The sequence below is a fragment of the Crocodylus siamensis genome, chromosome 7 (genome assembly GCF_052110815.1).
Source record: "Crocodylus siamensis isolate JL-2025a chromosome 7, ASM5211081v1, whole genome shotgun sequence".
In the NCBI taxonomy this organism is placed as follows: Eukaryota; Metazoa; Chordata; order Crocodylia; family Crocodylidae; genus Crocodylus; species Crocodylus siamensis.
Genome location: NC_143401.1, coordinates 58,166,969 through 58,191,892, shown reverse-complemented (window position 1 = coordinate 58,191,892; position 24,924 = coordinate 58,166,969). Strand labels below are relative to the sequence as shown.

The following is a 24,924-nucleotide window of genomic DNA, read 5'->3' as shown; positions in this document are numbered from 1 at the left end:
ACGAGGCTCTCAGCAGCCGCCTCCTCGGGTTCCTTGTGTTCCTCCCCTCGTGGAGGTGGTTGGCCCTCAGGAGCTTCCGTCGCGGGCCCAGCAGAGGTGGGGCTGGCAGCAGCGACGGGGTTTGACGTCATCCTTCGCGGCCTTGGTTTCGCGTAGCGTCACGCTGCGGCGCCGCTCCCTGCGGTCGCTACGCCGGGCCGAGCCCGGCGCGCTGGAGCAAGTGGCCGCAGGCACCGAGGGCGGCCGAGAGCAACCGCTCCCCTGCGCTTGTGCTGAAGGCAGGCGGCCTGCAGCACCAAGCCCGGATTTAGGCGAATGGCCGCTAGCACTGGGACGGGTTGCCAACTCTCCAGAATTGCCCTGGAGACTCCAGGAATTAAATACAACTCCAAGAGACTGCTGAGAATCACCCAGGAGATGAAGACAGAGCAGTCATTAAAGTAAATGTTGAATCCTATTTATACAGTAGTCCAGTGGGATTTTAAAATGTAATAGTCGTGTTGCTTTCCTGACGTAAAATCTAGACGCTGTAATCCATAACTGATACACGCAAGCATGCAGGCCTGTTCATGCTGTGCGGCAGGCACATTGGTGTTTCAGAAACCCAGAAGAGATTCAGACAGTTGGCAACCCTAGCCCTGGGGCAGGGATGGAGCTGGATGAACTTGTGATGCCAGGCATCCTTCTGCAGGCCAGCTCCGCTCAGTAGCGTTGCAGTGTTGTGGCCCCTTTGCCAGTGTGGCGGATCCCAAAAGTCCCAGTTTGCTCACGTTTGAGATAAACCGCAGGCTCGTACATGCTGCCCCTCAGGAAGTCCAGTTGGCAGAGCCTTGCCTGAGCATTCCCCTGGCAAGAAGCAAAGCACTGCATCCTTTACTGGACATGTCCAAGGGTTTTGATTTCTGACCTAAAACAAGAAATGCAGTTTAATGGGGCTGATCATAGGTCCATGTCACCCAGTCTCCTGTCACATGAGTCCAGTGCCACAAAGAGGTCCAGGGTACTCTGCTCAGGGTCCCCCCTTTGTGCACTTGTAATTATAGTGCACAGGAGCAGCCTTACTGCACATATATAGGCACCCTTAGGTCAAGCTCCCTCTACACAGGTATTAACAGGTTAATTATGCAATTACCTTAAGACCCTCTACATATGCAAAGTACCTAGCACAGGAAAAAGCTTCAACCAGGGTTGCCAACTGTCTGAATCTATTCTGGGAGGTTACTGGAACACCAATGTGCCCACCACAGCACAAATGGGCCTGCATGCTTGTGTATATTAGTTATAGATTACAGCATGTAAATTTTACATCAGGAAGGCAACATGACTATTACATTTTAAAACCCCAATGGAGTACCTGAAAATGTATATTAGCATCATGGTTGCTACTGAGCTTCAATTTGCATGTGTAGCAGGGTCTCCCCGGCAGCTGGGAGTCCCATCACCTGACAGGGCTCCCAGCCACAGGGTGCATCATGTCTACTACGAAACTACCAGGGCCAGGGAATCATGAAAGCCCAAGGCTCAAGGATGCATGAAACCCACAGGCCTACATGTGTCAGCTGCAGGACTCTCAGTCCTGCCTGCCTGTATGGTGCAGCTGGGACTGAGAACCCTGTTAAGAGTGGGATTCTTGGTCCCAACTGCATGTACCCCCTTGGCTGGGAGCCCCCTCAGGAAAGGGGGCTCCCAGCCATGGCAGCCTGCTTTTAGCTGATGCCCAGGATCACGCATTAGATCCAATCACACCCTTCCCTGCATGTGCAGAAGGGGCCTTACGGTACAGTAAACTTTCCCAGTCCATCTCTAACCTTTCTATTCATAAGCATTTTGTCACTAGGCTTTTAAAAATCTCTTTTAGTTAGCTTGAATGATCCCCTCTACCAGTCTAGAGCACCACATGTCTTTTCCATTCAGAGGCCTCCAAACTTTGTCTTAAAGTGCCCGGCTTGAAAAAACTCAGGCTTCGTTATGAAGTTATGCAGACACGGCCTCCCCAACTCTGTGCTACTGACAGGCAGTTTGACTTCTATTTTAAGTTACTAAACATTTAGAACAAATTAAAAGAGATGGCAAAACCAAAAACTATACCACAAGGGGCTCAGTCGTTATCTTGTTAATTTTTCTCTTCCTACCACTGGACTTCCAAACTCAGAGATAAGAAAGGATGGCACACCAAAAACAGTAAGTGTTGAAGCCTGTCCCATTGTTAGGCAGAACTGCTGCAAGGAATTAATTTCATACATTTCCAGGAAAATAATGACCTGTCTTTCACTTCTTTTACAGTCACTTTGAGCTCTGCTGCATCCTGTCTGGGAACTTGAGCACATGAACCCTACTGGAGAGGGAGGAAAGACAAGAGGGCTGGGGATGACAGCACTGTGAAGATACAAAAGAGAGGAGCCTAATTCAAGCAGCTATTGTAAGCATGGGAGGAACAAGAGCAGAGAGACTTAGAAAAGACAAGGAAATTAAAACTGTAGAAAGAGAGCAGAACCAGGCACTTACGAATCACCTCTTCAGAATCGTAGTAAACAGTTCCAAGCTCCCATACACATCTACAGCTTTTTATAGACTTTGGAGCTTCCTACAACAGTGGCTGCTCTGTGGTGTCCTATGCAGGGCCAGGCACTGTTCATTGGCCTAGTAGTATCTCACCTAGATACAAGTGCACATGACTCTTGCAACACAAGTCCCTCTAAGTGTTTAAAGAGCTACCAAAAATAGTGCAAGTCCCAGCTCCAACACCCTCTCAGCTGTGCTCCACCAACATACCGATTCTTCAGGCTCTGGAACTGGCCAGTGGCACCATGGAAAATAGTTATAGCAACTTCAGGGGAGAAAATAATCCCTGCTTGTTCAACCCTTGTGCAGTATCATATCAAAGCTACAACAGACTGGAGAGGGATAGCAGGACATATCACTACATTTTGGTTTTCCAGACTATCTTATAGTTTGTCAAAAACAAAACAAAGACACTTCTCTTGCTGATGGTCACTAGGGCTGAGTGCAATGTTCTTAAAATTTTTGTTGCATATACTTCTGAGTTTGTTAAAGGTCTCTATTTAAGTGCTTGTTGCTACTAAATTGAATGGAAACAGGAAGTCATAGCAAAAGTTTTTATTGAGGTATAAAAACAGCAGGCAATCCATACAAACTAGTAAAATGTCTCCTTGTGTCCCATACAAAATCGAATGAGCAAACAGAGAAAGTTACATTTAAACTGATATTTTATTGGGCAGGTAAGTTAGCCCTGGCCTCATGCAATCCAAAAAATTAGTCAGGTACAAGAGACCCTATGCAGATGTCCCTTCACCTCAGGTAAAAAATAGACACAGCATGCACTTTCTTCTTCTCTCATATACTTCATTTCCCCCACTACATTTCATTAATGGGCAGAGCTACACAACTGCTTTATCGTTCATGCTTGCCAGGTCCTCATCCTGCATGCACAGGTGTACTGCACATGAAAGGAGGTTGTCAGCAGTCTGTGGTGCATTGCCACACTCACATATTGGACTGTCCTTTAAGCCAATCTTATAAAATGTGGCATTTTAAACCAAATCCTGTTTAGTTTAATCCATAAGTTGCAGGGGAGCTTGAACCCGGGTTGATAGGGTGTTGGGCTGCTCGTGAAATACGCATGGCCCAGAGGCTAGAGGGGCATGGCGACCACCCACAGGCACAGGCGATGGTGGCGGTGGGAGCGCAGCAGCAGTGAGCAGAGAGCTCCTGCAGGTGGCCACAGCTGCAACAATGGCTGAGGGGAGCAAACACCAACCAGTGGTCAGCGACCACCAGCAGACACCCCTGTCAGCAGCGGCCAGCTACAATCAACAACCGCCTACAGATGCCTCCGGTGGTGTTGGCAACAAGAAGGGGGAAGGATGGCAAGCGGCAACCACCTGCAGGCACTGCTGTATTATGTATTGTGTTAATGCTGCTTAAAAGTGTTTTATTGTGATTGGTAAATAGTGTTATTTAGGGTTTGACCGTGGTTATTGGTTAATGTTCACTGTGTAAATATATGTATATGATATTTAGTTTTATATTTGTGTATCTTATAACTCAATAACTTGTACATAGTTAAGAACTTTGGGCTTGAGCAAACTCTGTAGAGGAAAGAGGGATCTGCTCTAAATTCTGGCTTCCCTCTTACAGCTTCCCCTCCTGCCTACCCATCCCATCTGATTTGAGAATAGGGCACACCCTTGGGCGTACCTGGGTTACACAATTCATAGAACCATAGAAAAGTAGGGCTGGAAGTAGGGGTTCACAGGTCATTTAATCCTACCCCCTTCCTGAGGCAGAATCATCCCTATCCAAAATATCCCATACAAATCCATTGTCTAACCCAGTGGTCTCCAACCTTTTTAAGTAGGAGATCACCTTTGGCATTTAAAAGCAACACCAGATCTACCATGCACTGCCACCATACCCCACCCCTCCGCCTTGCCCAGCAGGTAAGTCTGTGGGGAGGGAAGGGCAGGGGGAAGATTGAGAAAAATTTATTTGGGGATGCACCTCCCCAGCAGGTAAATCCCACCCAGCCAGGGCCCCACTCAACTTACACCTGCTCCTACCTCTGCGGCACTGTCCTTCGCTGCAGGGGCCTGAATCTTGCCCCACCCCTTCCCTCCCCCATGGACTGACGTGCTGGACTGGGGCGCGCGCACGCATGCACGTGGGCACTCAGCCCTCCACTCCAGCCTTGGATTGACTCTAAGAGGCTCCAAGATCTACTGGTGACCACTGATCTAACCTATCAACAAAATACACAGTCAACCCTAATATAACCAGAAGACATAACACCTTAACCTGCCACATGTAAAAGAGGGAAACAATGGCAGTCCTGCTGTTGTAAGGGTTAAAATACTCTTGGAGATCCAAGGAAGGGGGCCATACCCCTACACTACAGAAGAAGGCCAGAACCCACTCAGTCCATACAAATTTGATCATGGGGTAAAATTTGTTCCTCACCCCAAATATAGTGATCAGTCTGATCCTGAGCAGAAGACCCTCTAGCCAGGAACCTCTGGGTTTCAGTCCCAACAGGAGCACTGATACACCCCAATCCCTGGCCTTTGCTGCAGCCATCACCTGGGGGTTTTTAGGAAGGTGAAAAATAAAAATAAAAATAAAAACCTAAATGTAGCAGCAGGAGCAGAAAAAAAAATCCTTCCTGACCCCATGTGGCAGCAAACAAAAGACTATAGACAGCATGAGAAATACCCATAGCAGAGCATAGGTATTGCTAATCCTAGAACACCCCATAGCAATGTTTGTCCAACCTCTTCTTAAACACCTCCAGTAGTGGAGATTCCACAGCCTTCCTAGGCAATCTATACCACTGCCTCATTGTTCCAACAGTAAATAAGTTTTTTTTCCAGATATCCAGTCTAAATCAACTTTACTGCAAACCATTGGTCTACATCCTGCTCCCTGCAATGGAAAATAAAAGGTGTTTTCTCTCTTATGGCATCCCTTAAAATACTTGAACACTGATACCATGTCCCCTCTTAAGCAACCTTTCCACAAGCTGAATATTGCTACACTTGACATAGATACAAAGACAATCCCTAATACTCCCTTGCCTTCCTGGATCCTAAGCCCATGTTGCTTACAAGGATGCTTTTAGTTGTGTAAATTAACTCAGAAGTCCATTAGCATCCAGAGACTATTCCAGATGAAAATATACGACTCTAGTATTGTGCATCTTGTGTAGGGTGCAGCAGACCACAAACATACATACAGTGTTCTTATCCTCATCAACTTTAGAGGCAATGCCATTTGGCTTCCCCTTTCTGAATGTACGTTCGAACAGCATTCTGCAGCTGCCAAAAAAATATAACTGCATTTTCTTTACAACTCCTTGTCTGGGTATAGATGAGCTTCATGAGCTACAGCAGGAGAGAATAGGCACTGTCCCTCAAAGTCATGGTGAGCATTTGTGCCCCATGGTCATGTTTTTAGAAGAAGCAAGGTCCTAATTTATACATGTCTCAAAACCTAGCTGATCTGCATCTTGCCAGTGTTTCCCATACTTGTATGGATCATGAAATTCTGGAGGACCAACAGCAACTTCTTTAAGATATTGAAGGAGCAATCATAGGGATGTGTGTGGCACTAATGGCCTCGGTACAATTTGTGTATTCTAGTCTCTGAAAGCCAGATACTATTTCAGGGCCTTTCCTGATGCCAACAGTCTGTTGGGCTAGTAATGTTGCCTCAGCTCCACTGTGCTCTGAGGCAGTATTATTGGAGGACCTGAGTCAGAAACATAGGGGCAGTTCTTAAGGGCTTGTATACAATGTCTGTAGAAAGACTGCTTGGTAACAATGTCTCTGGGAGTTCTGTTTAATACTGTAGAACTAAATGAATGATATTTAAACAAGTCTGGAAATTTTAACGCTAAAAACTATTAAGATGGAGTGAAGATTAAGGATATATATTAGTAATTTAAGGATGAAAACCTCTAGAGATGTTGGTAATTATAAGAAAACCAAGCACTACAAAACCAAATCAGTCAAAAATAAGCTAACACATAAAAGAAAATCCAGCTAAATTATGGGAAGAAATGCACAGTTAAGATACTCAAATAATCTTACCTCTGCACTACAGTGATGACATAAGAGGGAAAAAAATGATTAATATCTAATGTCTTCAGCCTTTTTGGGTAGGGCAAGATAATTATCATCTCAATTATCAGTGTAATCTAATTTACGTCCACAAACACTGAAATCTCTTAATCATATTGTGTCTGTGTCGCCACAAGACAGTTTACTCAAGACTAGAGCAAACTACTGTGCAGTAAGCATCACTGTCTACACATACAGATGCTTCCTGCATAGTAATTTGTTCTAATTGCAAGCAAATTTGCCACTTGTAAATACAAATAGCAAATTTACTCAGGAGTAATTACTGTGCAGTACCTCATGTATAAATGGCTGACTGGGAGCAAATGTGTAGATGACTGACCAGGAGACACCTGTCTCCTAGCAGAGGCTGATTGTTCCCTGCCCCCAGGAGCTGCCTGTTGCCAGGGCTCCACTACCGAAGCCCGGGCAGGGACAATGTGCCTCAGCAGCAGGGAGCTCCCAGCCCCCACTTTGCAATTGTGGAGCACAGAATGGGGAGGGGGCTGGGAGAGAAAAATCATCTCCCAGCCACCACTCCATGATTACCTGTCTGGGGTGGGTTTACTGTAATAGTAAATTATCCTGGAGGAGGGGCTCTCAATCCCTGGGCCGCAGCCCACTGCCGGTCCACAGCATGGTCAGCTGCTGGACCAAAAGTGACTGCAGACCAGCAAACTGTAGACCGCGGTTTGCCAGGCTGCAGCATAAAAACTTTGGGAACCCCTGCTCTAGAGTAAACCCACCTTGGAGCATTTGCCCATATAGATGCATCCATTGTATAACTAAAGGGCAGTTCAGATTGTTTGGATTTATTTTCAATGCAACTTTAACTCTAAATTTCCTAGTCTTGTGATGTTTGGTTTTGGAATAATTACAAGCTTCCCTGTAACGTTTCTGACTCTTAATTTACCAATACCTATGACACAGTTACTAATCTTTACTCTATTTCAACATCATTTTTGTCGACGAATTCTATTCACTTCTTTCTTATACGTTTCCTTCTTTCTGTGCTTGTTTATCATTGCCAGAAAATGTCCTTTAGTTAGTAAATTTAGCAAGAACCTCTCTTATTGGACTCTGAAGAGTCTGAACTTTAATCAAGAGTCTGAACTTTAATCAACAGAAGGTAGATCTTTGACTCTCTGGCACTACCCCGATCAATCTGAGATAAAAACAACAAGGAATAAAGCAAACAAGTATTGCCTTTGCCTTATTCGGTAAACCACGCAGACAGAGCAGGTTTACTCCACATGACCCAAAACAGCTTGGTGTTTCTTTGACCTTGTGATAGATGAGGCCACAGGTACTGCACATTTCCTCTAGCATAGCTATAAGGAAAGTCTAACAACTTCTCGGAGTGATATGTACTTTGAATGAGGCTAAACTGAACTGTTTCCAAAAGCATTCTACACCTGTTTTAGTCTGGCCAATGTTTGAATGGGCCCTTCAAAGGAAAAACAAGCGATCCTGTATTTTCCTCTTTATGATGCATATAAGGCTAGATATTAAAAAGCATTGTTTTTTGTTTGTTGCTCACATTAGAATTTAAGACCTGTCCTGCTTGGTATTTTCCTGTGAGAATGAGTAGGATTATTAAGTAAAATAAACTGGGAGTGCAACCAATTAAGTGCTGTTTAACCAGTCTACTTCACTCCCCCTTGGGAACACTTATATGGATGGTATTTGTTGTCAGCAGACCCTGATATGAGGACAACAGTTGCCCAGAAGATGGGAAGTTATTGGTAAGTCCAGAAATGACTGAAGAGGCCAATCTGAGAACCTCATGTTTGACTGCGGACGTGGCATCCAGTTCCGGGAGGAGGAGCAGCAAATCCTGGTAACCTGGGGTGGTGGCTCTCTTGTTTTGTCTCTCTCTCCAACTGCCTCTATAGAGAGGTGAGTTTGCTTGAAATGGTTAATGCTTTTCACTCCATGGCACCGTCGGGAACAGGTCAGTGCTTGAGTTTCCCAGGTACTGATGTTAATATGGCATTTCTTCAGCTTGGCTTTCAAGGTGTCCTTGAATCTCTCCTTTTGCCCACCTCTAGAGCGGTGACCACTGGTGAGTTGGGAGTATAGGACCTGTTTTAGGAGCCAGTTGTCAGTTCTTATGACATGCCCTGGCCAACAGAGCTGGTGCCATATAAACACAGCTTCAGTGCTGGTGGGGTTTGCTTGAGCTAGAACATTGGCATTCGTTCTTCTGTCCTTCCAGTTTATGTCTTTTCTGAACACCTTGCTGATGGTGACATTCCCAGGTTTCCAGTACAGTCAGAAATTGCTGAACTCTTAGAGTCAATTTCCATAGTACGTTAGTGAATTCTACAGCTACAGCTACAGCTACATACGCATTATTAAAAGGTTTCCTTTTATGATCTGTTTGCTACTTTTTTTCTTTGATTGTTCCTTTCTTCTTAAGCTGTAAAACAGAGAGAGTAAGTGTTTCTGATGTAACTGCCCTCTATCATTATTGTGTACTTGTCTCCTTTGTAAGGTGAATGGTTGGTCTTCTCAGTCTCTTTATGTGAGGGTTTTATAGATCCTGATTGATTATTGTTGTCTTTCTGTTAAGGTTTCACCATACTTGTTTCCTTTATTCCTTGTTGTTTTGTATCTCAGATTGATCAGGTGTAGTGTCGCAGAGCCAAAGATCTACCTTCTGTTGATTCAAGTGCAGTCTCTTCAGAGTCTAAGAAGAGGTTCTTACTAAACCTACTAACTAAAGGACATTTTCTGGCAATGATAAACAAGCACAGAATGAAGGACGTTTATCGGAACGACGTTAATATCATTCCTGGACAAAATGATGTTGAAATGGAGTCAAGATTAGTAACTGTATCACAGGTATTGGTAACTTAAGTGTCAGAAACATTACAGTGAGAGCAACAGCCTGGGGGACAAGAAGTTTGAGCCCTGATGTCACACCAGGGAAGGCAGGATTTGGTAGAGCTCCGAATGCAGCACTGGCAGCTTCTCCGTGGTGTCAAACACGCTCCTCTGGCTGGGGGTCGGGGACGTGCTCCACTTGCTTGCTCCCTGGGGCGAGGGGTGTTTGTCTGCCTTCCCGTTGTCTTCCAAGGCGGCCGCCTCCCCCAGCGCGGGCCGCACGCGGGCTCCGCGCAGTCCCTTCGGCAGTGACATCCGGGCGGCTCGTCCTTGGGGCCAGGGCCGGGCCCGAACGCGCGGGGACGGTGGCGTCGGGCGGGCGGCAGGGGGCGCCGTGGCCACGCCGCCGGGACTACATCCCCCAGGCTGCAGCGGGCGGGGCTCGGGCTGAGACTCAAAGCGGAAACAAAGAGACAAGGAGCCGGAGCGGAGCGGACCCCGGCCCGGTCCCGGACCCGCCGCGTCTGCTGCCAGCCGCGCCCCGGCCGCCGCTCCCCATGGCGCTGAAGCGGATACAGAAAGTGAGTGCGGCCGGCGGGCCCGCTCCCCGCCCGCTCTGCCGGGCCGAGGCGGGTGCCGTCAGCCCCGGCCCGACCTGCCTGCCGCGGTGGCGGCCATGGGGGCGGTGACGGGGCGCCTGGGCCGGCGGCGTGAGGGGCGGCCGGACTGGGAGAGGCGGCGAGGCCGGGGCCGGGGCCGGGGCCGAGCGCGCCGAGCTGTCAGCGCCGCGGGGAGGAGGCCGCTGCGCCCGGCGGCGGGAGGCAGGAGGCGGCGGGGCCGGCCGGCACCTCCGGGCAGCGCTGCCAGGGCCGCGGCAGCTCCCTGCCTGCCCGCACCGCTGCCCGGCCGAGGGGCGTCGGGAGGTCGCCTATAGTCCGACCCTTGCTCAGGGCAGCACCATCCCTAACTGTCTCAGCCCAGCCAAGGCTTTGTCCACCCAGGTCTCAAAGACCTCCAAGGATGGAGATCCTACAGCAAGGGTAGCTTGTTCCTGTGCTTCACCACCCTCCTAGTAAGAGAGTTTTTCCTTACATCCAACCTAAACCTCTCTTCCAGCAACTTGAGACCGTTGCTCCTTGTTCTGTCTTTTGCCACCACTGAGAACAGTCCAGCTCCATCCTCTTTGCAACCCCCTGCAGGGAGTTAAATCCCCTCTCAGTTTTCTCTTCTCCAGACTAAATAAGTCCAGTTCCTTCAGCCTCTCTTCAGAAGTCATGTCTCCCAGCCCCCTCACCATTTTACTTGCCATACACTGAACTCCTTCCAATATGTTCACGTCCTTTCTGTAGTGGGGGCCCAAAACTGGACACAGTACTCCAGATGTCGCCTCACCAGTGCTGAAAAGAGGGAAACATCAGTTCCCTCAATCTGCTATCGATGTTCCTACTAATGCAGCCCCATATGCCGTTAGCCTTCTTCTCAACAAGGGCACACTGTTAGCTCATATTCAATTTATTGTCCACTGTCAACCCCAGGTCTTTTTCTGCAGAGCTGCTGCTTAGCCAGTTAGTCCCCAGCCTGTCCTGATGCATGGGATTGTTTTATCCTACGTGCAGGATTTTGCACTTGTCCTTATGGAACTTCTTGAGATTCCTTTTGGTCCAATCCTGGACACAACCTCTAGGCAGGTCCCAAAACTCAAACCTACAAGCAGCACTTGTAAGTGACATCCTTTTAAAATGAAAGAACTTGTGCAGACTCTGTTCTTCCTGGAATGCTTGCTCTATAAGGGTCCATCTTTTGTGGCCATAGAGCTGTTTTTTACCATTCATGAGAACTGTAAGTGATGGGTACATGTTTCGCAGATAGTCTAAGGTTATAAAGTTATGTTGTCTTGCTGCTGTTACTAATTTCATGGCATCCATGTAGTCCCATTTAGCATTCTATCCTGCTGTCTCCATGTGGAGTAGTGCTCGGTTTCTTGTTTAGAATTGTTTACACAATTATTTGATGAGGATGTCACAACTGGTTAACTGGAAATGAATTAAGGTATTAACCTGAATTATGCCAGCCACTGAACTGAGCTTAAAGTACAGATTTAGGAGCTGGGAGAGTTAATACCAGCTCTGCCATAGATTACTTAGGAAAACTGAGGTAGAGACAAGCTATCTGTCAAATGAAGAGCAGTCATCTACCTTGTGGGATTCAGAAGTGCCATTTATAATACTCAAATTTCACATAATGTCCTCAGGTGGAAAGAATAGAATAAATACAAATTACTAAATATATTTAAAGTTGTTCTAGGCTATTTTATTTATATAGGGGTATTCTAAACAGTTGATAGGAGACCTTTAATTCCAGATAGCCAGCAGGCAATAGAAGTATTCATTTGGGATCAGTTCTATGGTCCCACTAAGAAACAGCTTGATTGCATTCTGTCCCCAGTGGTGGCCAGGACCAGATGTATCAAAAGACAATACAGGATTTGGAATAATTTGCTTAACTCCCTTTCTTCCCATAAAAGCATCATCCTGATCTCTAGTAGTTAGAAGCATGAATCTAAAATCAGATTATTTTATCCCTCCCCAAACTGTCACTAAATATAAATAATAACTCTGGACTGTATTATTTGTATAAGCAAGCAGTCAAGTCTTTGGAATATTGCTAAACTCTTGGAGTCAATTTCTATAGTAGTGAATTCTACAGTCTACATATGCATTATATTAAAAGGTTTCCTTTTATGATATGTTTGCTACTTTTTTTTTCTTTGACTGTTCATTTCTTTTTAAGCTGTCAAACAGGGAGAGCAAATGTTCCTGATGTACTTGCTCTCTATCATTATTGTGTACTTGTCTCCTTTTTTGTCTCCTTTGTAAGGTGAACAGTCAGTCTTTTCGGTCTCTTTATGTGAGGTTTTTATAGACCCTTATTGATTATTGTTTTTTTTTTTGAATCCCTCTGGTTTTATAATATCCTTTTTGGGGTGGTATGATACATACTGTATGCAGTATTCCAAAGGAATACCACTAATGTAAAGCATCTGTTCCATTATATTTGCCATATTTTTTCTCTGCTTACATTTCTTATGTTGTATCTTTTTTTTTTTTTCTTAAGAGCTCCTCCATGTAGAGGAAGTCTATAACTTGTACAGTCAAAACATTTTTAAAAAGCTTTCTGACATGGTTGAGTGGTCTGTGAACAGATCTTTGCACTGTGTGTGAAAACTTAGAAGTTGGTATTTCAAAGTGAGAAGAAAATAACCTAGTCTAACAGTATTCTCATCACTTATCTGAATTACTTATTTTTTATTTGAAATGTGAAAAAAATTCAGAGGGAGAGAGATAGCAAAAGGTTTGCTGAAGTTAACATGTCCAACATTAGACTGCTTTCTGCTTCTAGCTTGCAGAACAAGAATTTATTTAAGTAATTCTTCCTGCAAATCCCCAGTCTCTCTGGTCCAAAAATAAATCACACCACCACTATTAACAGGATTTTGTCAACAGCCAGTCTCAAAAGTGATAAAACATTAAAAAGTTAGCTTGCAGGTGATCAGAAAAGTTGCAGTGAAGTATATTTCACTTTCAAATAGGCTGTTAGGGGAAAATTAGCTTAAATGACAATAATATCTTATGTATGTCTATATATGATGTAAAGTTTTCCTTCGTCATTGTAAAATTGAGGCTTACACGTTTAAAACATCTGACTTTGCACTCAGTGACCTTCATTCTGAAGGTTGGTGGTAGTTACCATGTCTCAAGTGTATGGAAGTATGTACTTGTTTCTAAACTGAGTGTTCTTTTCAGAATATTCTGTCCCTGATTTTAAGCTTGAGTATTCTTATGACAGCTCTATCTTATAAATAGCTACTGAAATAGGATGTTCATTGAGCTCAAGTGTCTTCTCACATCTATAGTTCTAATAACATATATGTTCAGGATGACAGTCACTGCTAAGGAATCAGAACTGTACAGTGAATTTTTACTAAGTCAGCATATTTTCTTTGTGATAGGTGTTAGTATTCACTGTAACTAGTATCAGTATTGTAATCACTGCTGTATTGACTTCTGTCATCTATTCTGCAGTATTATCCTCTAAGAAGGTGGACAGAATGCTACATTAATTTTTGGAAAAATATATCCTATCCCGTAGGACACAGGCAGGCAAAATATGGCCCATGGACCAAATCTGGCCTACTAGTTGATTTAATCCAGCCTGGAGGTGCCCAACAATGAATTGTACACTGCCCAGCTCACACCTTCATGCATGGGAGGGCCCTGGCCAGCATGCACAGCTTCTGAGCAGGGCTCAAGAGACTTGCTTGTTTTCCCTGGCCTCCAGTGGCTTCTCCTCACGCCCCTGCTGCAGCACTTGCTCTGGGCAGCAGGCACAGAAGTTGCACCTGAGCAGTAGGCCTGTGCGAATAGGTCTTTGATTCAGATTCGGATTCAGCCAATTCAGAGGACAATGATTTGATTTAGAGATTTGGATCACTGTCCCAAATTGATTTGACCAAATTGGCTTCAGAAGATTTGTCACTGATTCGGGGAGATCTGGATCAGCTGGGGAGAGGCAGGCACAGCTGAGTGGCTGCAGATTTTCCTGCGGCTCCTCTGGCTGTGCCTGCTTTTCCCAGGGCAAGGAGAGCCGTGAGAGAAGCCCCCATGGCTGCCCTGCCCGGCCCCAGCCTAGTCCCGGCACTTTAAAAAACAAAAAAAACCCCTGCATTCACCAGCTGCTGCAGCAGCAACGATTGGGGCCACTGGGTGCTTGTGGCAGAGCCCCCTGCGCAGCGTGGTGCAGTGGGGGGTACTGGGGATTGCCTCTCCCATCTGGCACCCACATGGTAGCTGCCCCATGGTGTGGGTGCAGCGTGGCTCAGCAGGCCTACATCATGTCCACATCAGCACTGGGAGCGGGGGCTCTGCCCTGCTGCTGCTTGCCAGCCAGCGCTGCAAGTGTGAGATGCGGGCGCAGCAATGCTGGGAGCAGGGGCTGTGCCCTGCTGCCGCTTGCCCCCATCTGCCTGCGCCTGCATCCTGTCCCCCACCCACCAGGCAAGCAGCAGCAGGGTAGAGCCCCCATTCCCAGTGCTGCTGTGCCTGCATCCTACTCCCCGCGCCCCCCTCCCTGAGCAATGCATCCCCCTGCCCTGGCTGGGCAGCTTGTCCCAGCCCCAAGCCCTTCCTCCCCCATGCCCCTTCCCTCCCCTCTTCCCCAGCCCCAGCAGACTTACCAGCTGGAGGCAGCTCTGTCATCTGCATGTTTAAACTATGCAGGAGTGTGGAGCCCAGGGCCCACGCCCAACGGGGAAGTGGGAACACAGAGCTGGAGTGGGTGGGCTGTAGGGTGTGAAGGAGGGTTGGGGGGCATGGGGACCCCCACACATCCCCTCCATGGTGTATAGTCCCCACTGCTGGTGGCAGCAGCAGCAAGCAATGTGCCTTCAGGATGCTCGTGGCCCATTTAGGCACAGCCACCTGGCAGCGCACAGCTTCAGCCAGTTCTGGGAGCTCCACATGGCGGCAACAAGACCAGCCCACCTGTGTCCTGAGGGGCTCACATGCAGCCCCTGAGACTCATGCACCATCAAGGGAAAGCCCCACACGATGGAGCTGACTGCCTTCTCACTCCCTGCCTCCACATGCAGCTCCTGAGACTCCACCGGAAGTGACGGAGAGCCCTGCTTCCCAGTGGAGTCCCAGCAGATGCACCTGGCAACAGGGAACTGGAAGGCAGCTGGCTTCATTGCGCAGGACTTCCCTCTAGTAGTGCGCGAGTCCCAGGAGTTATAAGTGAGCCTTGCGCAGTAGAGGCAGGTTGGCCTGGCTCCACTCCTTGCTGCCATGTGGAGCTCCCAGAACTGGCTGGAGCTGCGTGCTGCCAGGTGGCTATGCCTGTGTGGGCCACAAGGATCCCAAGGGCACGCTGCCTGCTGCTGCTGCCACTGGCAGTGGGGGCAGTGTGCCATGGAGGCATATTGGGGAGGGTCCCCACACCCCTCACACTCCACAAACCCTACACACCCACATGCTGCCCACCCACAGCCTGCCCCACATAGGCCTTCTGACATATATATACACACCCACACTTGCCAACATACCCTACACTGCCCCCCGCCACACATATGCCTCCCACGCCCCATCTCTCACACCCGCACACATGCATGCGTGTGCATACACACACAGTGCAAGAGTAAGACTTTATTTTGAGCTGTTATGAAATCACCCCTGTGTATACTATGCAAATACACAAATCAGGACAAAAATATTATTTGAAATAAAATTAAACTACATTATAGTAGGTGTTTGACTTTAAGCATATGAATTTAAGTAGACGGTTCCAAGATGGCAACCTGCCCCCCAAAAGGAGTGCTTCTGGGGACAAGGGGAGGGAATTCTGGTGGCAAAGGTCAGGGATTTGTGCAGGGGGGGACTTCCAGTCCCAAGATGGCAGCCAGGGGACAGGGCACCTGCAAAGGAGCAGGGCTACCGTTGCAGCCCTCGACATCTTGCCAAAGCCCATTAAGCAGCCCTCCAGCCAAAATAATTGCCCATCCCTGCTGTAAGAGAACCCTCATAAGACCGCTGGTCAAACAGCTAAAGACTAGCAGTAGATCATTTCAAGTGACGCTCATGAACTAAATGAATGTCGAACAGTGAGGCATCATGTCTTGGGTGCCATGCTAAAATGCATCAGTCCTTTCCCAATACTAACATTCATCTTGGGCCTGAGGAATTCTCTGTTTGGGCACCATGTGCACCCAAACCTATAAGGAATAAAAAGCAAGAACATCTGGAAAGAAAGAAATATTATAATATTAAGGACCCTAGTCATTATTCTGCTTTACTCCTACTAGTCCCTGACAAAACACTTCTACTGAGGTTGGAGTGTTAATGTAGCCTTTAGGGGTGTGTGAAATGGGCCGTATTCTATTTGGATTCAGGCCAAATTAGGGACAGTGATTCGATTTGTTGACTCGGATCACTATTCCCGATTTGATTCAGCTGAATCCAAATCTGAAGATTCAATGCTGATTCAGGGAATCGGTGATTCAGACATGGACACAGCTTTAAATGTTTTTTTCTACGTACCTCGAGGTACCAGGCGCAGCTCATGAACACTGCAATGCTGGGGTGGATGGAGCATCCCACTGGAGCGCAGGGGAGCCCCCTGCGTGGTCAGCAGTGGACCTGGAAGTGAACCAGAAGTACTTCTGGTCCACTTCAGGGTCTGCTGGGGAGCATGCGGCGGGGGCCCCTGTGCCCCCTGGCTCGGCGATAGGCCATGGGGGGACTCCGGGTATCCCCCCAGACCCAGGAGGCACCAGTCACCAAACGAGGGATGCATGGGGGGGCCCCCAGCTTGCTCTCCAGTGGACTGGAAGTGCTTCTGGTCTGCTTCCAGGTCTGCTGCCAAGCGTGCTGGTGAGCCCCCCATGCTTCTGTGGGACACTCCATGCACCCCAGCATCACAGCATTCATGAGCCACCTACTATCTAGAGGTACCTAGAAAAAACATTTAAAGCTATGTCTATGTCCAAATCACCGAATAGTTGGGAACAATGCTGGATAAGCTTTCAGGCACAAAGTATCCGTCTTCAGGTCACTTCTATGTAGTGCTGTGTGTCCCCTTAAAGTGGGAATTGTGTTTCCTGTATCTGTGTAGCACCACATATGTGACCACCCCTTAGCCAATGAAATATATCAAATGCAGTTCTTGCTGCGAGTTGGATTTATAATAATTGTGCCACATGAAATTCATATGTACTGTAGCATATTTTATAAACTAGTTTGGGGAGGCCTTAAGAGGAATTTCTTGTCATTCATGGACATGTACTACCATTTCTCGTTGTTTGTTTCAAAATATGTATGCTCTTCAGTTTTGCCGTGTGCCTGATTCTTTCGTTCTGGGTATTCTAGTTATTCTTTAGTTAAATTACTGAAGTTGGCCTGCTTATCCTATATGTCATAGTATTTAAACTAAGTTGGCCAGGGAATGGAGACCAAAGCCCTGAGGTAAGTGGGGAAGCAGGAGCCCTGGAGGAAGAGCAATCAGGAGGGGGCAACAGGGTAGGTGTTCTCATACTTCCTGAGAAATCGGGGCTATCAACCAGTTACCTCGGGTATCTGTACACAAATGCACAGAGCCTGAGAAACGAGCAGGAAGAATTACAAGTCCTTGCATAGTCAGAACTGTGACATGATTGGAATAACAGAGACTTGGTGGGATAGCTCCCAGGACTGCAGCACTGTCATGGATGGGTACAAACTGTTTAGGAAGGACAGGCAGGGGAAATGAGGAGGAGTTGTACTTTATGTAAAAGCCATATGTATGATTGCTCAAAGCTCCAGTATGAAAATGGAGATAGGCCTATTGAAAGTTGCTGGGTTAAGGTTAGAGGGGAGAGCAACAAGGGTGATGTTGTGGTGGGGGTCTGCTATAGACCACTGGATCAGGCAAAAGTGGTAGAGGAGGCTTTTGTCAAACAGCTAGCAGAAGTTTCCTGATCACAAGCTCTGGTTCTCTGTTTGGGAATATTTTAATGAAGGCTACATCAAACAAGAAGTACTTTTTGTAGAAAGTAATGATTAAATCAAGGCATCTTGACCAGTGATTTAAATCAAATCCACCCTGGATGGAGAGCAGCAGAGCAAGAACCGTGAACTTCAGAAAAGCAGACTTCAACTCGGCTCAGGGAACTCATGGGCAGAATCCTCTGTGAAGCCAGCCTGAGGGGAAGAGGAGTCCAGGAGAGCTAGCTGTACTTTAAAGACACCTTGCTGAGAGTGCAGGAACAAACCATCCCAATGTGCAGGAAGTCTAGCAAGTATGGCAGAAGACCAGCTTGGTTTAGCAGAGAACTCTTCAGTAAATTAAAATGACAAAAAGGAAGCTTATAAGAAGTGGAAACTTGGACAGATAACTGAGGAGGAGTATAAGACTATTGCGCAGCCATGCAGGGATGAAGTCAGGAAGGCCAAAGCGCAATTGGAGTTGCAGTTAGCAAGAGATGTAACAAGAAGGGGTTCTACAAGTATGTTGGTAGCAAGAGGATCAGGGAAAGTGTGGGTCCCTTACTGAATGGGGGAGGCAGCCTTGTGACAGGATGCAGAAAAGGCTGAAGTGCTCAATGCCTTTTTCGCCATAGTCTTTACAGGCAAGGTTAGCTTCCAGACTACTGCATTGGGCAGCACAGTTTGGGGAGGAGGTGAGCAGTCAACAGTTGCAAAAGAACATGTTAGGACTATTTATAAAAGCTGGACATGTACAAGTCCATCGGGCCGGATGGGATAAACCCAAGGGTGCTGAGGGAGTTGAATGATGAGATTGCAGAGCCACTAGCCATAATCTTTCAATACTTATGGTGATCAGGAGAAGTACCAAATGATTAAGAAAAGAGAGAAAGAGGATACAGGGAACTATAGACCAGTCAGCCTCACCTCAGTCCCTGGAAAAATCATGAAGTAGATCCTCAAGGAATTCATGTCTAAGCACTTGAGAAAAAGGTGATTAGGAACAGTCAGCATGGATTCACCAAGGGCAAGTCATGCCTGACCAACCTAATTGCCTTCTATGATGAGATGACTGGCTCTGTGGATGTTGGGAGACCAGTGGTTGTGGTATACCTTGATTTTTAGCAAGGTTTTTGGTACGGTCTCCCACAGCTTTCTCCTAGGCAAACTAAGGGCTGGAAGAATGGACTCTTAGACGGACAGAATACTGGCTGGAGCATTGGGCTCAGAGGGTAGTACTCAATGGCTTGATGTCTAGTTGGCAACCAGTATCAAGTGGAGTGTCCCAGGGGTCAGTCTTGAAGACCTTGAACAAAACCGTCCCCATCAATGACCTGGAAGATGGCATAGAGTGCACCCCCAGCGAGCTTGCACGTGGCACCAAGTTGGGATCAGTAGTAGATACACTGGAGGGTAGGGCTGGGATTCAGAGTGATTCAGACAAATTGGAGGATTGGGCCAAAAGGAATGTCATGAGGTTCAACAAGTACAAGTGCCAAGTCCTGCACTGAGGACAGTCCCATGCTCTAGTACAGGCTGAGGGCTGACTGGCTGGGCAGCAGCTCTTCAGAAAAGGACCTGGGGGTTACAGTGGACAATAAGTTGAATATAAGCCAACAGTGTGCCCTTGTTGCCAAGAAGGCTAATGGCATACTGGGCTGCATTGTTAGGTGTGTTGCCAGCAGGTCAAGGGAAGTGATTATTCCTCTCTATTCAGCACTGGCAAGGCCACATCTGGAGTACTGTGTCCAGCTTTGGGGCCCCCACTACAGAAAGAATCTCTCCAATTTGTCCACATCCAGCAGAGGGCAACAAAAATGGTTCAGGGGCTGGGACACATAACTTCTGAGGAGAGGCTGAGGGAACTGGGCTTATTTAGTTTGGGGAAGAGAAGACTGAGGGGTTTAATAGCATCCTTCAACTACCTGAAGGGAGATTTGAAAGAGGATGGAGCTAGACTTTTCTCAGTAGTGGCAGATGACAGAATAAGGAGCAATAGTTTCAAGTTGCAGCAAGGGAAGTTTAGGTTAGATATTAAAAATAATTTTCTCACTGTGGGGGTGTGTGGAGAGGGAAGGTAGTAAAAAAACTGGAACAGGTTACCCAGAGAAGTTGTGGAATCTCCATCCTTGGAAGTTTTCAAGACCCAGCTAGACAAAGCTTTGGCTGGGACGATCTAGTTGAGGATGTTCCCACTTTAAGCAGGAGGTTGGACTAGATAACCTCCAGAGGTCCCTTCCAACTCTAATTTTCTATGGTTCTAATACAATTGAAAAGCTTTATTACCCATCTTTTTTCAGGGGCTTGTCTCTGAATGGGGAATTTAATTTTTGATGCTCTTGGGTCAAACTTAGTTTTGCAAATATTTCTCAAAATTCCTATTAGCTATCTCCTTGTCTCAAGATGTTCTTGGATATTTGGAAATTATTTTTTGAGAACTTTGTTTAGTTAATACAAACATGATGCATTAACCTGAATCTTCATGTTAATGTTCACTTTGATTCCTGTGAATCAGTGATGACCAAACTTCTTAGCCTGTAGACCAAATGAATAGTGCCAGGCTTCTCTGTGGGCCCAGTCAGGCATGTAGTGGTGGCCCAGCCAGGGACCGATCCAGCTCCATGGAAATGGCCCAGTTGGGGCTGATCCAGCTGCGTGGGGCTGGGCCTCTGGCCTGGCTGGCCCTACAGGTTGCATTGGGCTCCCAGTCTGATCCAACCACGCAGGAAAGGGACCAATGTAGGGCTTGGGAATCTGGTAGAGGGGGAACAATGGTAATGTTAATTGGCACCACTTCCCCTGCCCTCAAATTTCTAGACCTGTGGGGAGTACCATGGTCCAGATTACATGGTTCCCTGGGCTGGAAGTTGAGCACCCCGATATTAATTAACAAAACGGAGTAAAAGAAGGCAGGGTAGTACAGACAGGGAACATAGTTGGGCATGGATTTTTAAACTAAGCCGCATACATAACTTGTACATGTTGGCCCCTTAGCCAAGACATGTAATTATTTATATTGAAACAAGGTAGATGTAGGTTAAATATAAGCAGGAATTTTCATACTATAGGGCAGCAAAGTGCTGGAACAGATTGCCTAGAGGGGCTATGCAGTCTCCATCACTGGAAGTGTTTAAGAGCATATAGACAAAAGGTGTCTTTGATGCCTTAGAAAAAAGCGATCCTGTCTTAAACAGAGGTTTGGTTAGCTAACTTCTTGAAGTCTCTTCTAACCTTGCTTTTTTATTGTCTTTTGACTTGCAAAAAGGCAAGTCAAGTTTAAAGCCAAGCCATCCTGAACCATTACAATGTAGGGTTTACATCAGTACAGAATGTCTTTATTGGGAATTTGTACCAGTATATCTATATATTATGTAGGTGGGTATGTAAGGAATCTCCCACGTCATTCATTTTTAAATTCAAGATTACAGCCATAGTGAAAGATGAACTATTTCCTGTGGCCACCATAGTGGAAATCAGATGTTTCCTGGAACTTCGGTAGAGTGCCATAAGTTTGTTCCATGATATATTCCCCTGGTTTGCGAGGACTTGTTGGCTTGCATCGTCTACCAAAAAGTCTAACAAGTGTTTGCAGTTCTCAAGAAAGTAATATAAGTCTTATACTGCGTTACTTCATCCATTTTCTTTGTATAAAAATGTACGCCTATCACTGCTTGTCCTACCCCTGTGAATAGAGAGACCAGTTCTTGATGTATTGATCTTCTATGTATTTTTGAATTTTACAAAAGTAGTTTTCTATACCAAAAGTCAGTTGCTTTGACTTCTCTGAATCTCTGTTCCTGGAAACTTTCAAGAGCAGTTTAGACTAGGAGTGGGCAAAGTGTGGCTTGCCAGGCCATTCTGTCTGGCCCACAGGGCCCCTAAACATTTTAGAAAATTAATATTTATCTGCCTCTGGCTGCCTGTCATGGGAGCTGAACTACATGACCTTGTTAGGTCACTTCAAGCCCTACTTTTCTATGGTCCTATGAATAGGGGACATCCTGATTTGTTCTCATTTGTGACAAAGACATAGAAGAACAATTTAGGAGCACAAGTCCTACAGGTTCTTTAGAAATTGATGCTCAGTATATACATCTAAGCCAACATAATTACTGGTGGTGCCATCCTTTTATATCAGGTGTATCAAACATACCGCCCACAGGTCAGATCTGGCCCATGGAGCCATATCATCCAGCCCGTTGGTTGCAGACTACCCCCCAGCACATGTGGCATGCAGAGTTGGTTTGGTGCACAGGTGCTGCACGTGGCCTGGGGGCTGGCACAGGGCATGCACTCTGTGCTATATCCCACTGAACCAGCCCTGCACACTACCTGCAACATACACCAGCCCCACTCTGGGGCTTGCACTGCAGTCACCACAAGGGGCCAGCACTGGGTGTAGCTGGGTGTAGGCAGGTAGCTGAGGTAGTTCTTGGTGGGCTGGTAGAAACGCATCTCCTCCTCCACTCAGCCCCACGCTGGGTTGACACTGTGCACTGGCTCCAGCATTGTCTGATCCATACCAGCCTTGGAGCCAACGGTGGGGCTGATCTGGCAGGGCACAGCATGCAGTATGCACCCCATTCTGGCTTTTTCTGGGCTGGTTCAGCATATGAGACACCAGTTCCAGCCCACATGCCACTTGCAGCTCCAAGTGGGGCCATCACATGCTGCACATGGCACAGGGGCTGGCACAGGAAGCGTGCTGCAAACTGTGGTCTACCAGATGGCCTTGCATGCTGTCTCTGGTGAGGTCAATCCAGCCTGCAGCTTGGCCCACCCCTGATTTATGTGGTAATTATTATGTTAGAGTTAGATATGATGCCTTTTAAGAGAAACCTAAACTGAATTCATGTTATTTAGTCCTATCTGGGTGCAGGTAAACCATGTTCTTGTTGAAATTTTGATGTAGTAGTGTTTACCATTTTATATGGGGCATGGATTTGCTTTGGCTTGATTTTTTTTCCCCTAGTCTAAGGTGCACTGTCTTCATATAGTTTACTGAGCCATTTTGAGAACATTTTTATTTCATTATTTCCCATCTAAGGAAATATTACAAAGAATTTTTAAACAGTTCTAGCTCTGGCTAACTGAACCCAGCAGAGACAGTAATCCAAGCCTACCCTTACTGTAGTACTAGCTAAAGGATTGCAAGTCAAAAGTGAACATGCTTATAAAAATGTCTGCTTGCTAGAGCCTTGGCTATGCTCTGACCATTTTTAATTGCACTGGATCAAAACTGGCAAGGAACAGTTACATGTTATGGCCTTTGAGGAAATGTCTTTCTCAGGACGTTTCAGATTCCATGAATTTAAATGTTTGCCCAGTGGCTCCAATTTATAGCCCCTGTGCTCAAGGAGAAATGCTTGTTTACACTGTAAACTTCAGCTTTTTCAAGACTTGTGGTCTACATTTTGCATGATCAGTACATATAACTTTGTACTTATCATCCAGCTAATCACTGTAAGATCATTACTGCCTATTTTAATGTTTTCTAAACTTTTGATACATGGGAGAGACTTTTTTCCTGGATTAAAATTGGTGGCACACTTCACTTGCTGATCCATGGGCTGGATCCTACCACGTAGGGCAGGTATGGCCAGGGCCCCATCCGGCCCTTTTTTACAGCACATTTCTGTAGTGTCAGGCCCTTTGGGAAACACTTTTAACTAAACGTTCTGCTTTTGTAAGTGTGTATGTGTAGTATTTTAGTGCTTCTGCTTAAATTGGTATACAAAAACAATTTTCCAAAAGAACCTAAGGGGAAAAAATCGTACAACTACATTTTTTGAGTTCCATCTCTAAGAATTGTAAATTGTAATGATGGAGGGTTTATTCCAGGGGCGGGCAGTTATTTCAGGTGGAGGGCCACTTTATGAGTTTTGGTGAGCTGTAGAGGGCCGCATGGGTAGCCCTGCTCCTTGATAGTTACCTCACCCCCTTGTCACCCTCTTGGGACCGGAAGTCCCACCTCCTAACCCCTGACCTTTGCCATCAGATGTCCCTCCCCTAGTCCTCTGGAAATACTCTGTGGGGGGGAGAGCGGTCACCATCTTAGAACCAGAAAAAAACAAATCATTCATTAAAAATAAACAATAATTATAACATATTTTAATTTTATTATAAAGAATATTTTTGTCATGATTCGTGTTTGCATACTGTATAGAGGTTATTGCATAATAATTCAAAAATAGATTCTTAGTCTTGTATATTGTGGAAGGATTGTGGATGGTGGGGTATGTGGGTGTGGGTGAGGGGTTTGTGAGGGGGAGTGTGGTGGGCATAGGGTATGTTGGAGGCTTGTATACATGTGGAGGGCTATGGGGGCAGGGTGTTTGGTTTGTGAGGTGCGAGGGAGGGTGAGAGGTGTAGAGATCCCCTGCATTCCACTCATAGCACAGCAGCATCAGGTGGGGTGCTCAGGTGGGGTGCTCAGGGCGCAGGTGCCCAGCGGGACATGGTTCCTGCACACATTGCAGTGAGGGGCGCAGCCCCCACTGGGCTGTCTGTATCGCTGGTGCTCCCTGTCACTCACGCTCAGCCCCTGCATGCCCTGGGCACAGAAGCCCCAGGTGCTGGAGCCAGCTGCCTTCCCTGCCCCCAGGGAAAGGTGCCTGGGGCGTAGCCCTGGCATGGAAGGCAGCCAGCTCCAGCACCTGGGGCTTCCCTCCCGTGCCTGGGGAGTGCACAGGGTTGCACTTGAGTGGCAGGCAGCACTGGCAATACAAGTGGCCTGGTGGAGTCTGTGCTCCTCACTGCAATATGCTGTGCTGGCCAGAGCTGTGCCCTGCTGGGCACCTGCAACCTGAGTGCCCAATCTGCTGTTGCCACTGCCTGTCGGGGCTGTGCACCATGGGGGAGTGGGGGGAAGGGATCCCTACACCCCTTCACACCCACATGCTGCATAGCTGGGCTCTACTGCCACCGCCTCTCTGGGTGCAGGCTCTGTG

General features: G+C 46.9%; 1 protein-coding gene and 1 long non-coding RNA gene across 4 annotated transcripts in view; both read left to right on the top strand.

Annotated features, from left to right (window-relative positions):
* Nucleotides 1–168: 168 nt before the first annotated feature.
* LOC149859864 (uncharacterized) lies at nt 169–5,388 on the top strand. 2 transcript variants are annotated; one of them, XR_016443484.1, is made up of 2 exons: nt 169–440; nt 2,284–5,388. It is a non-coding gene; the product is annotated as an uncharacterized LOC149859864 (long non-coding RNA). The 2 variants fall into 2 exon arrangements; XR_016443485.1 differs by lacking the exon at nt 169–440 and adding an exon at nt 1,292–2,181.
* Nucleotides 5,389–9,884: 4,496 nt separating this feature from the next.
* Nucleotides 9,885–24,924, top strand: part of UBE2D1 (ubiquitin conjugating enzyme E2 D1) — a 34,507-nt gene continuing 19,467 nt past the window's right edge. The window contains exon 1 of one of the 2 annotated variants that reach the window (XM_090057510.1): nt 9,885–10,042. In XM_090057510.1, coding sequence (XP_089913636.1) covers nt 10,019–10,042 — 24 coding nt within the window. In that variant the 5' untranslated portion in view covers nt 9,885–10,018. The remainder of the gene's footprint in view (nt 10,043–24,924) is intronic. The other variant, XM_090057511.1, reaches the window with a different exon arrangement.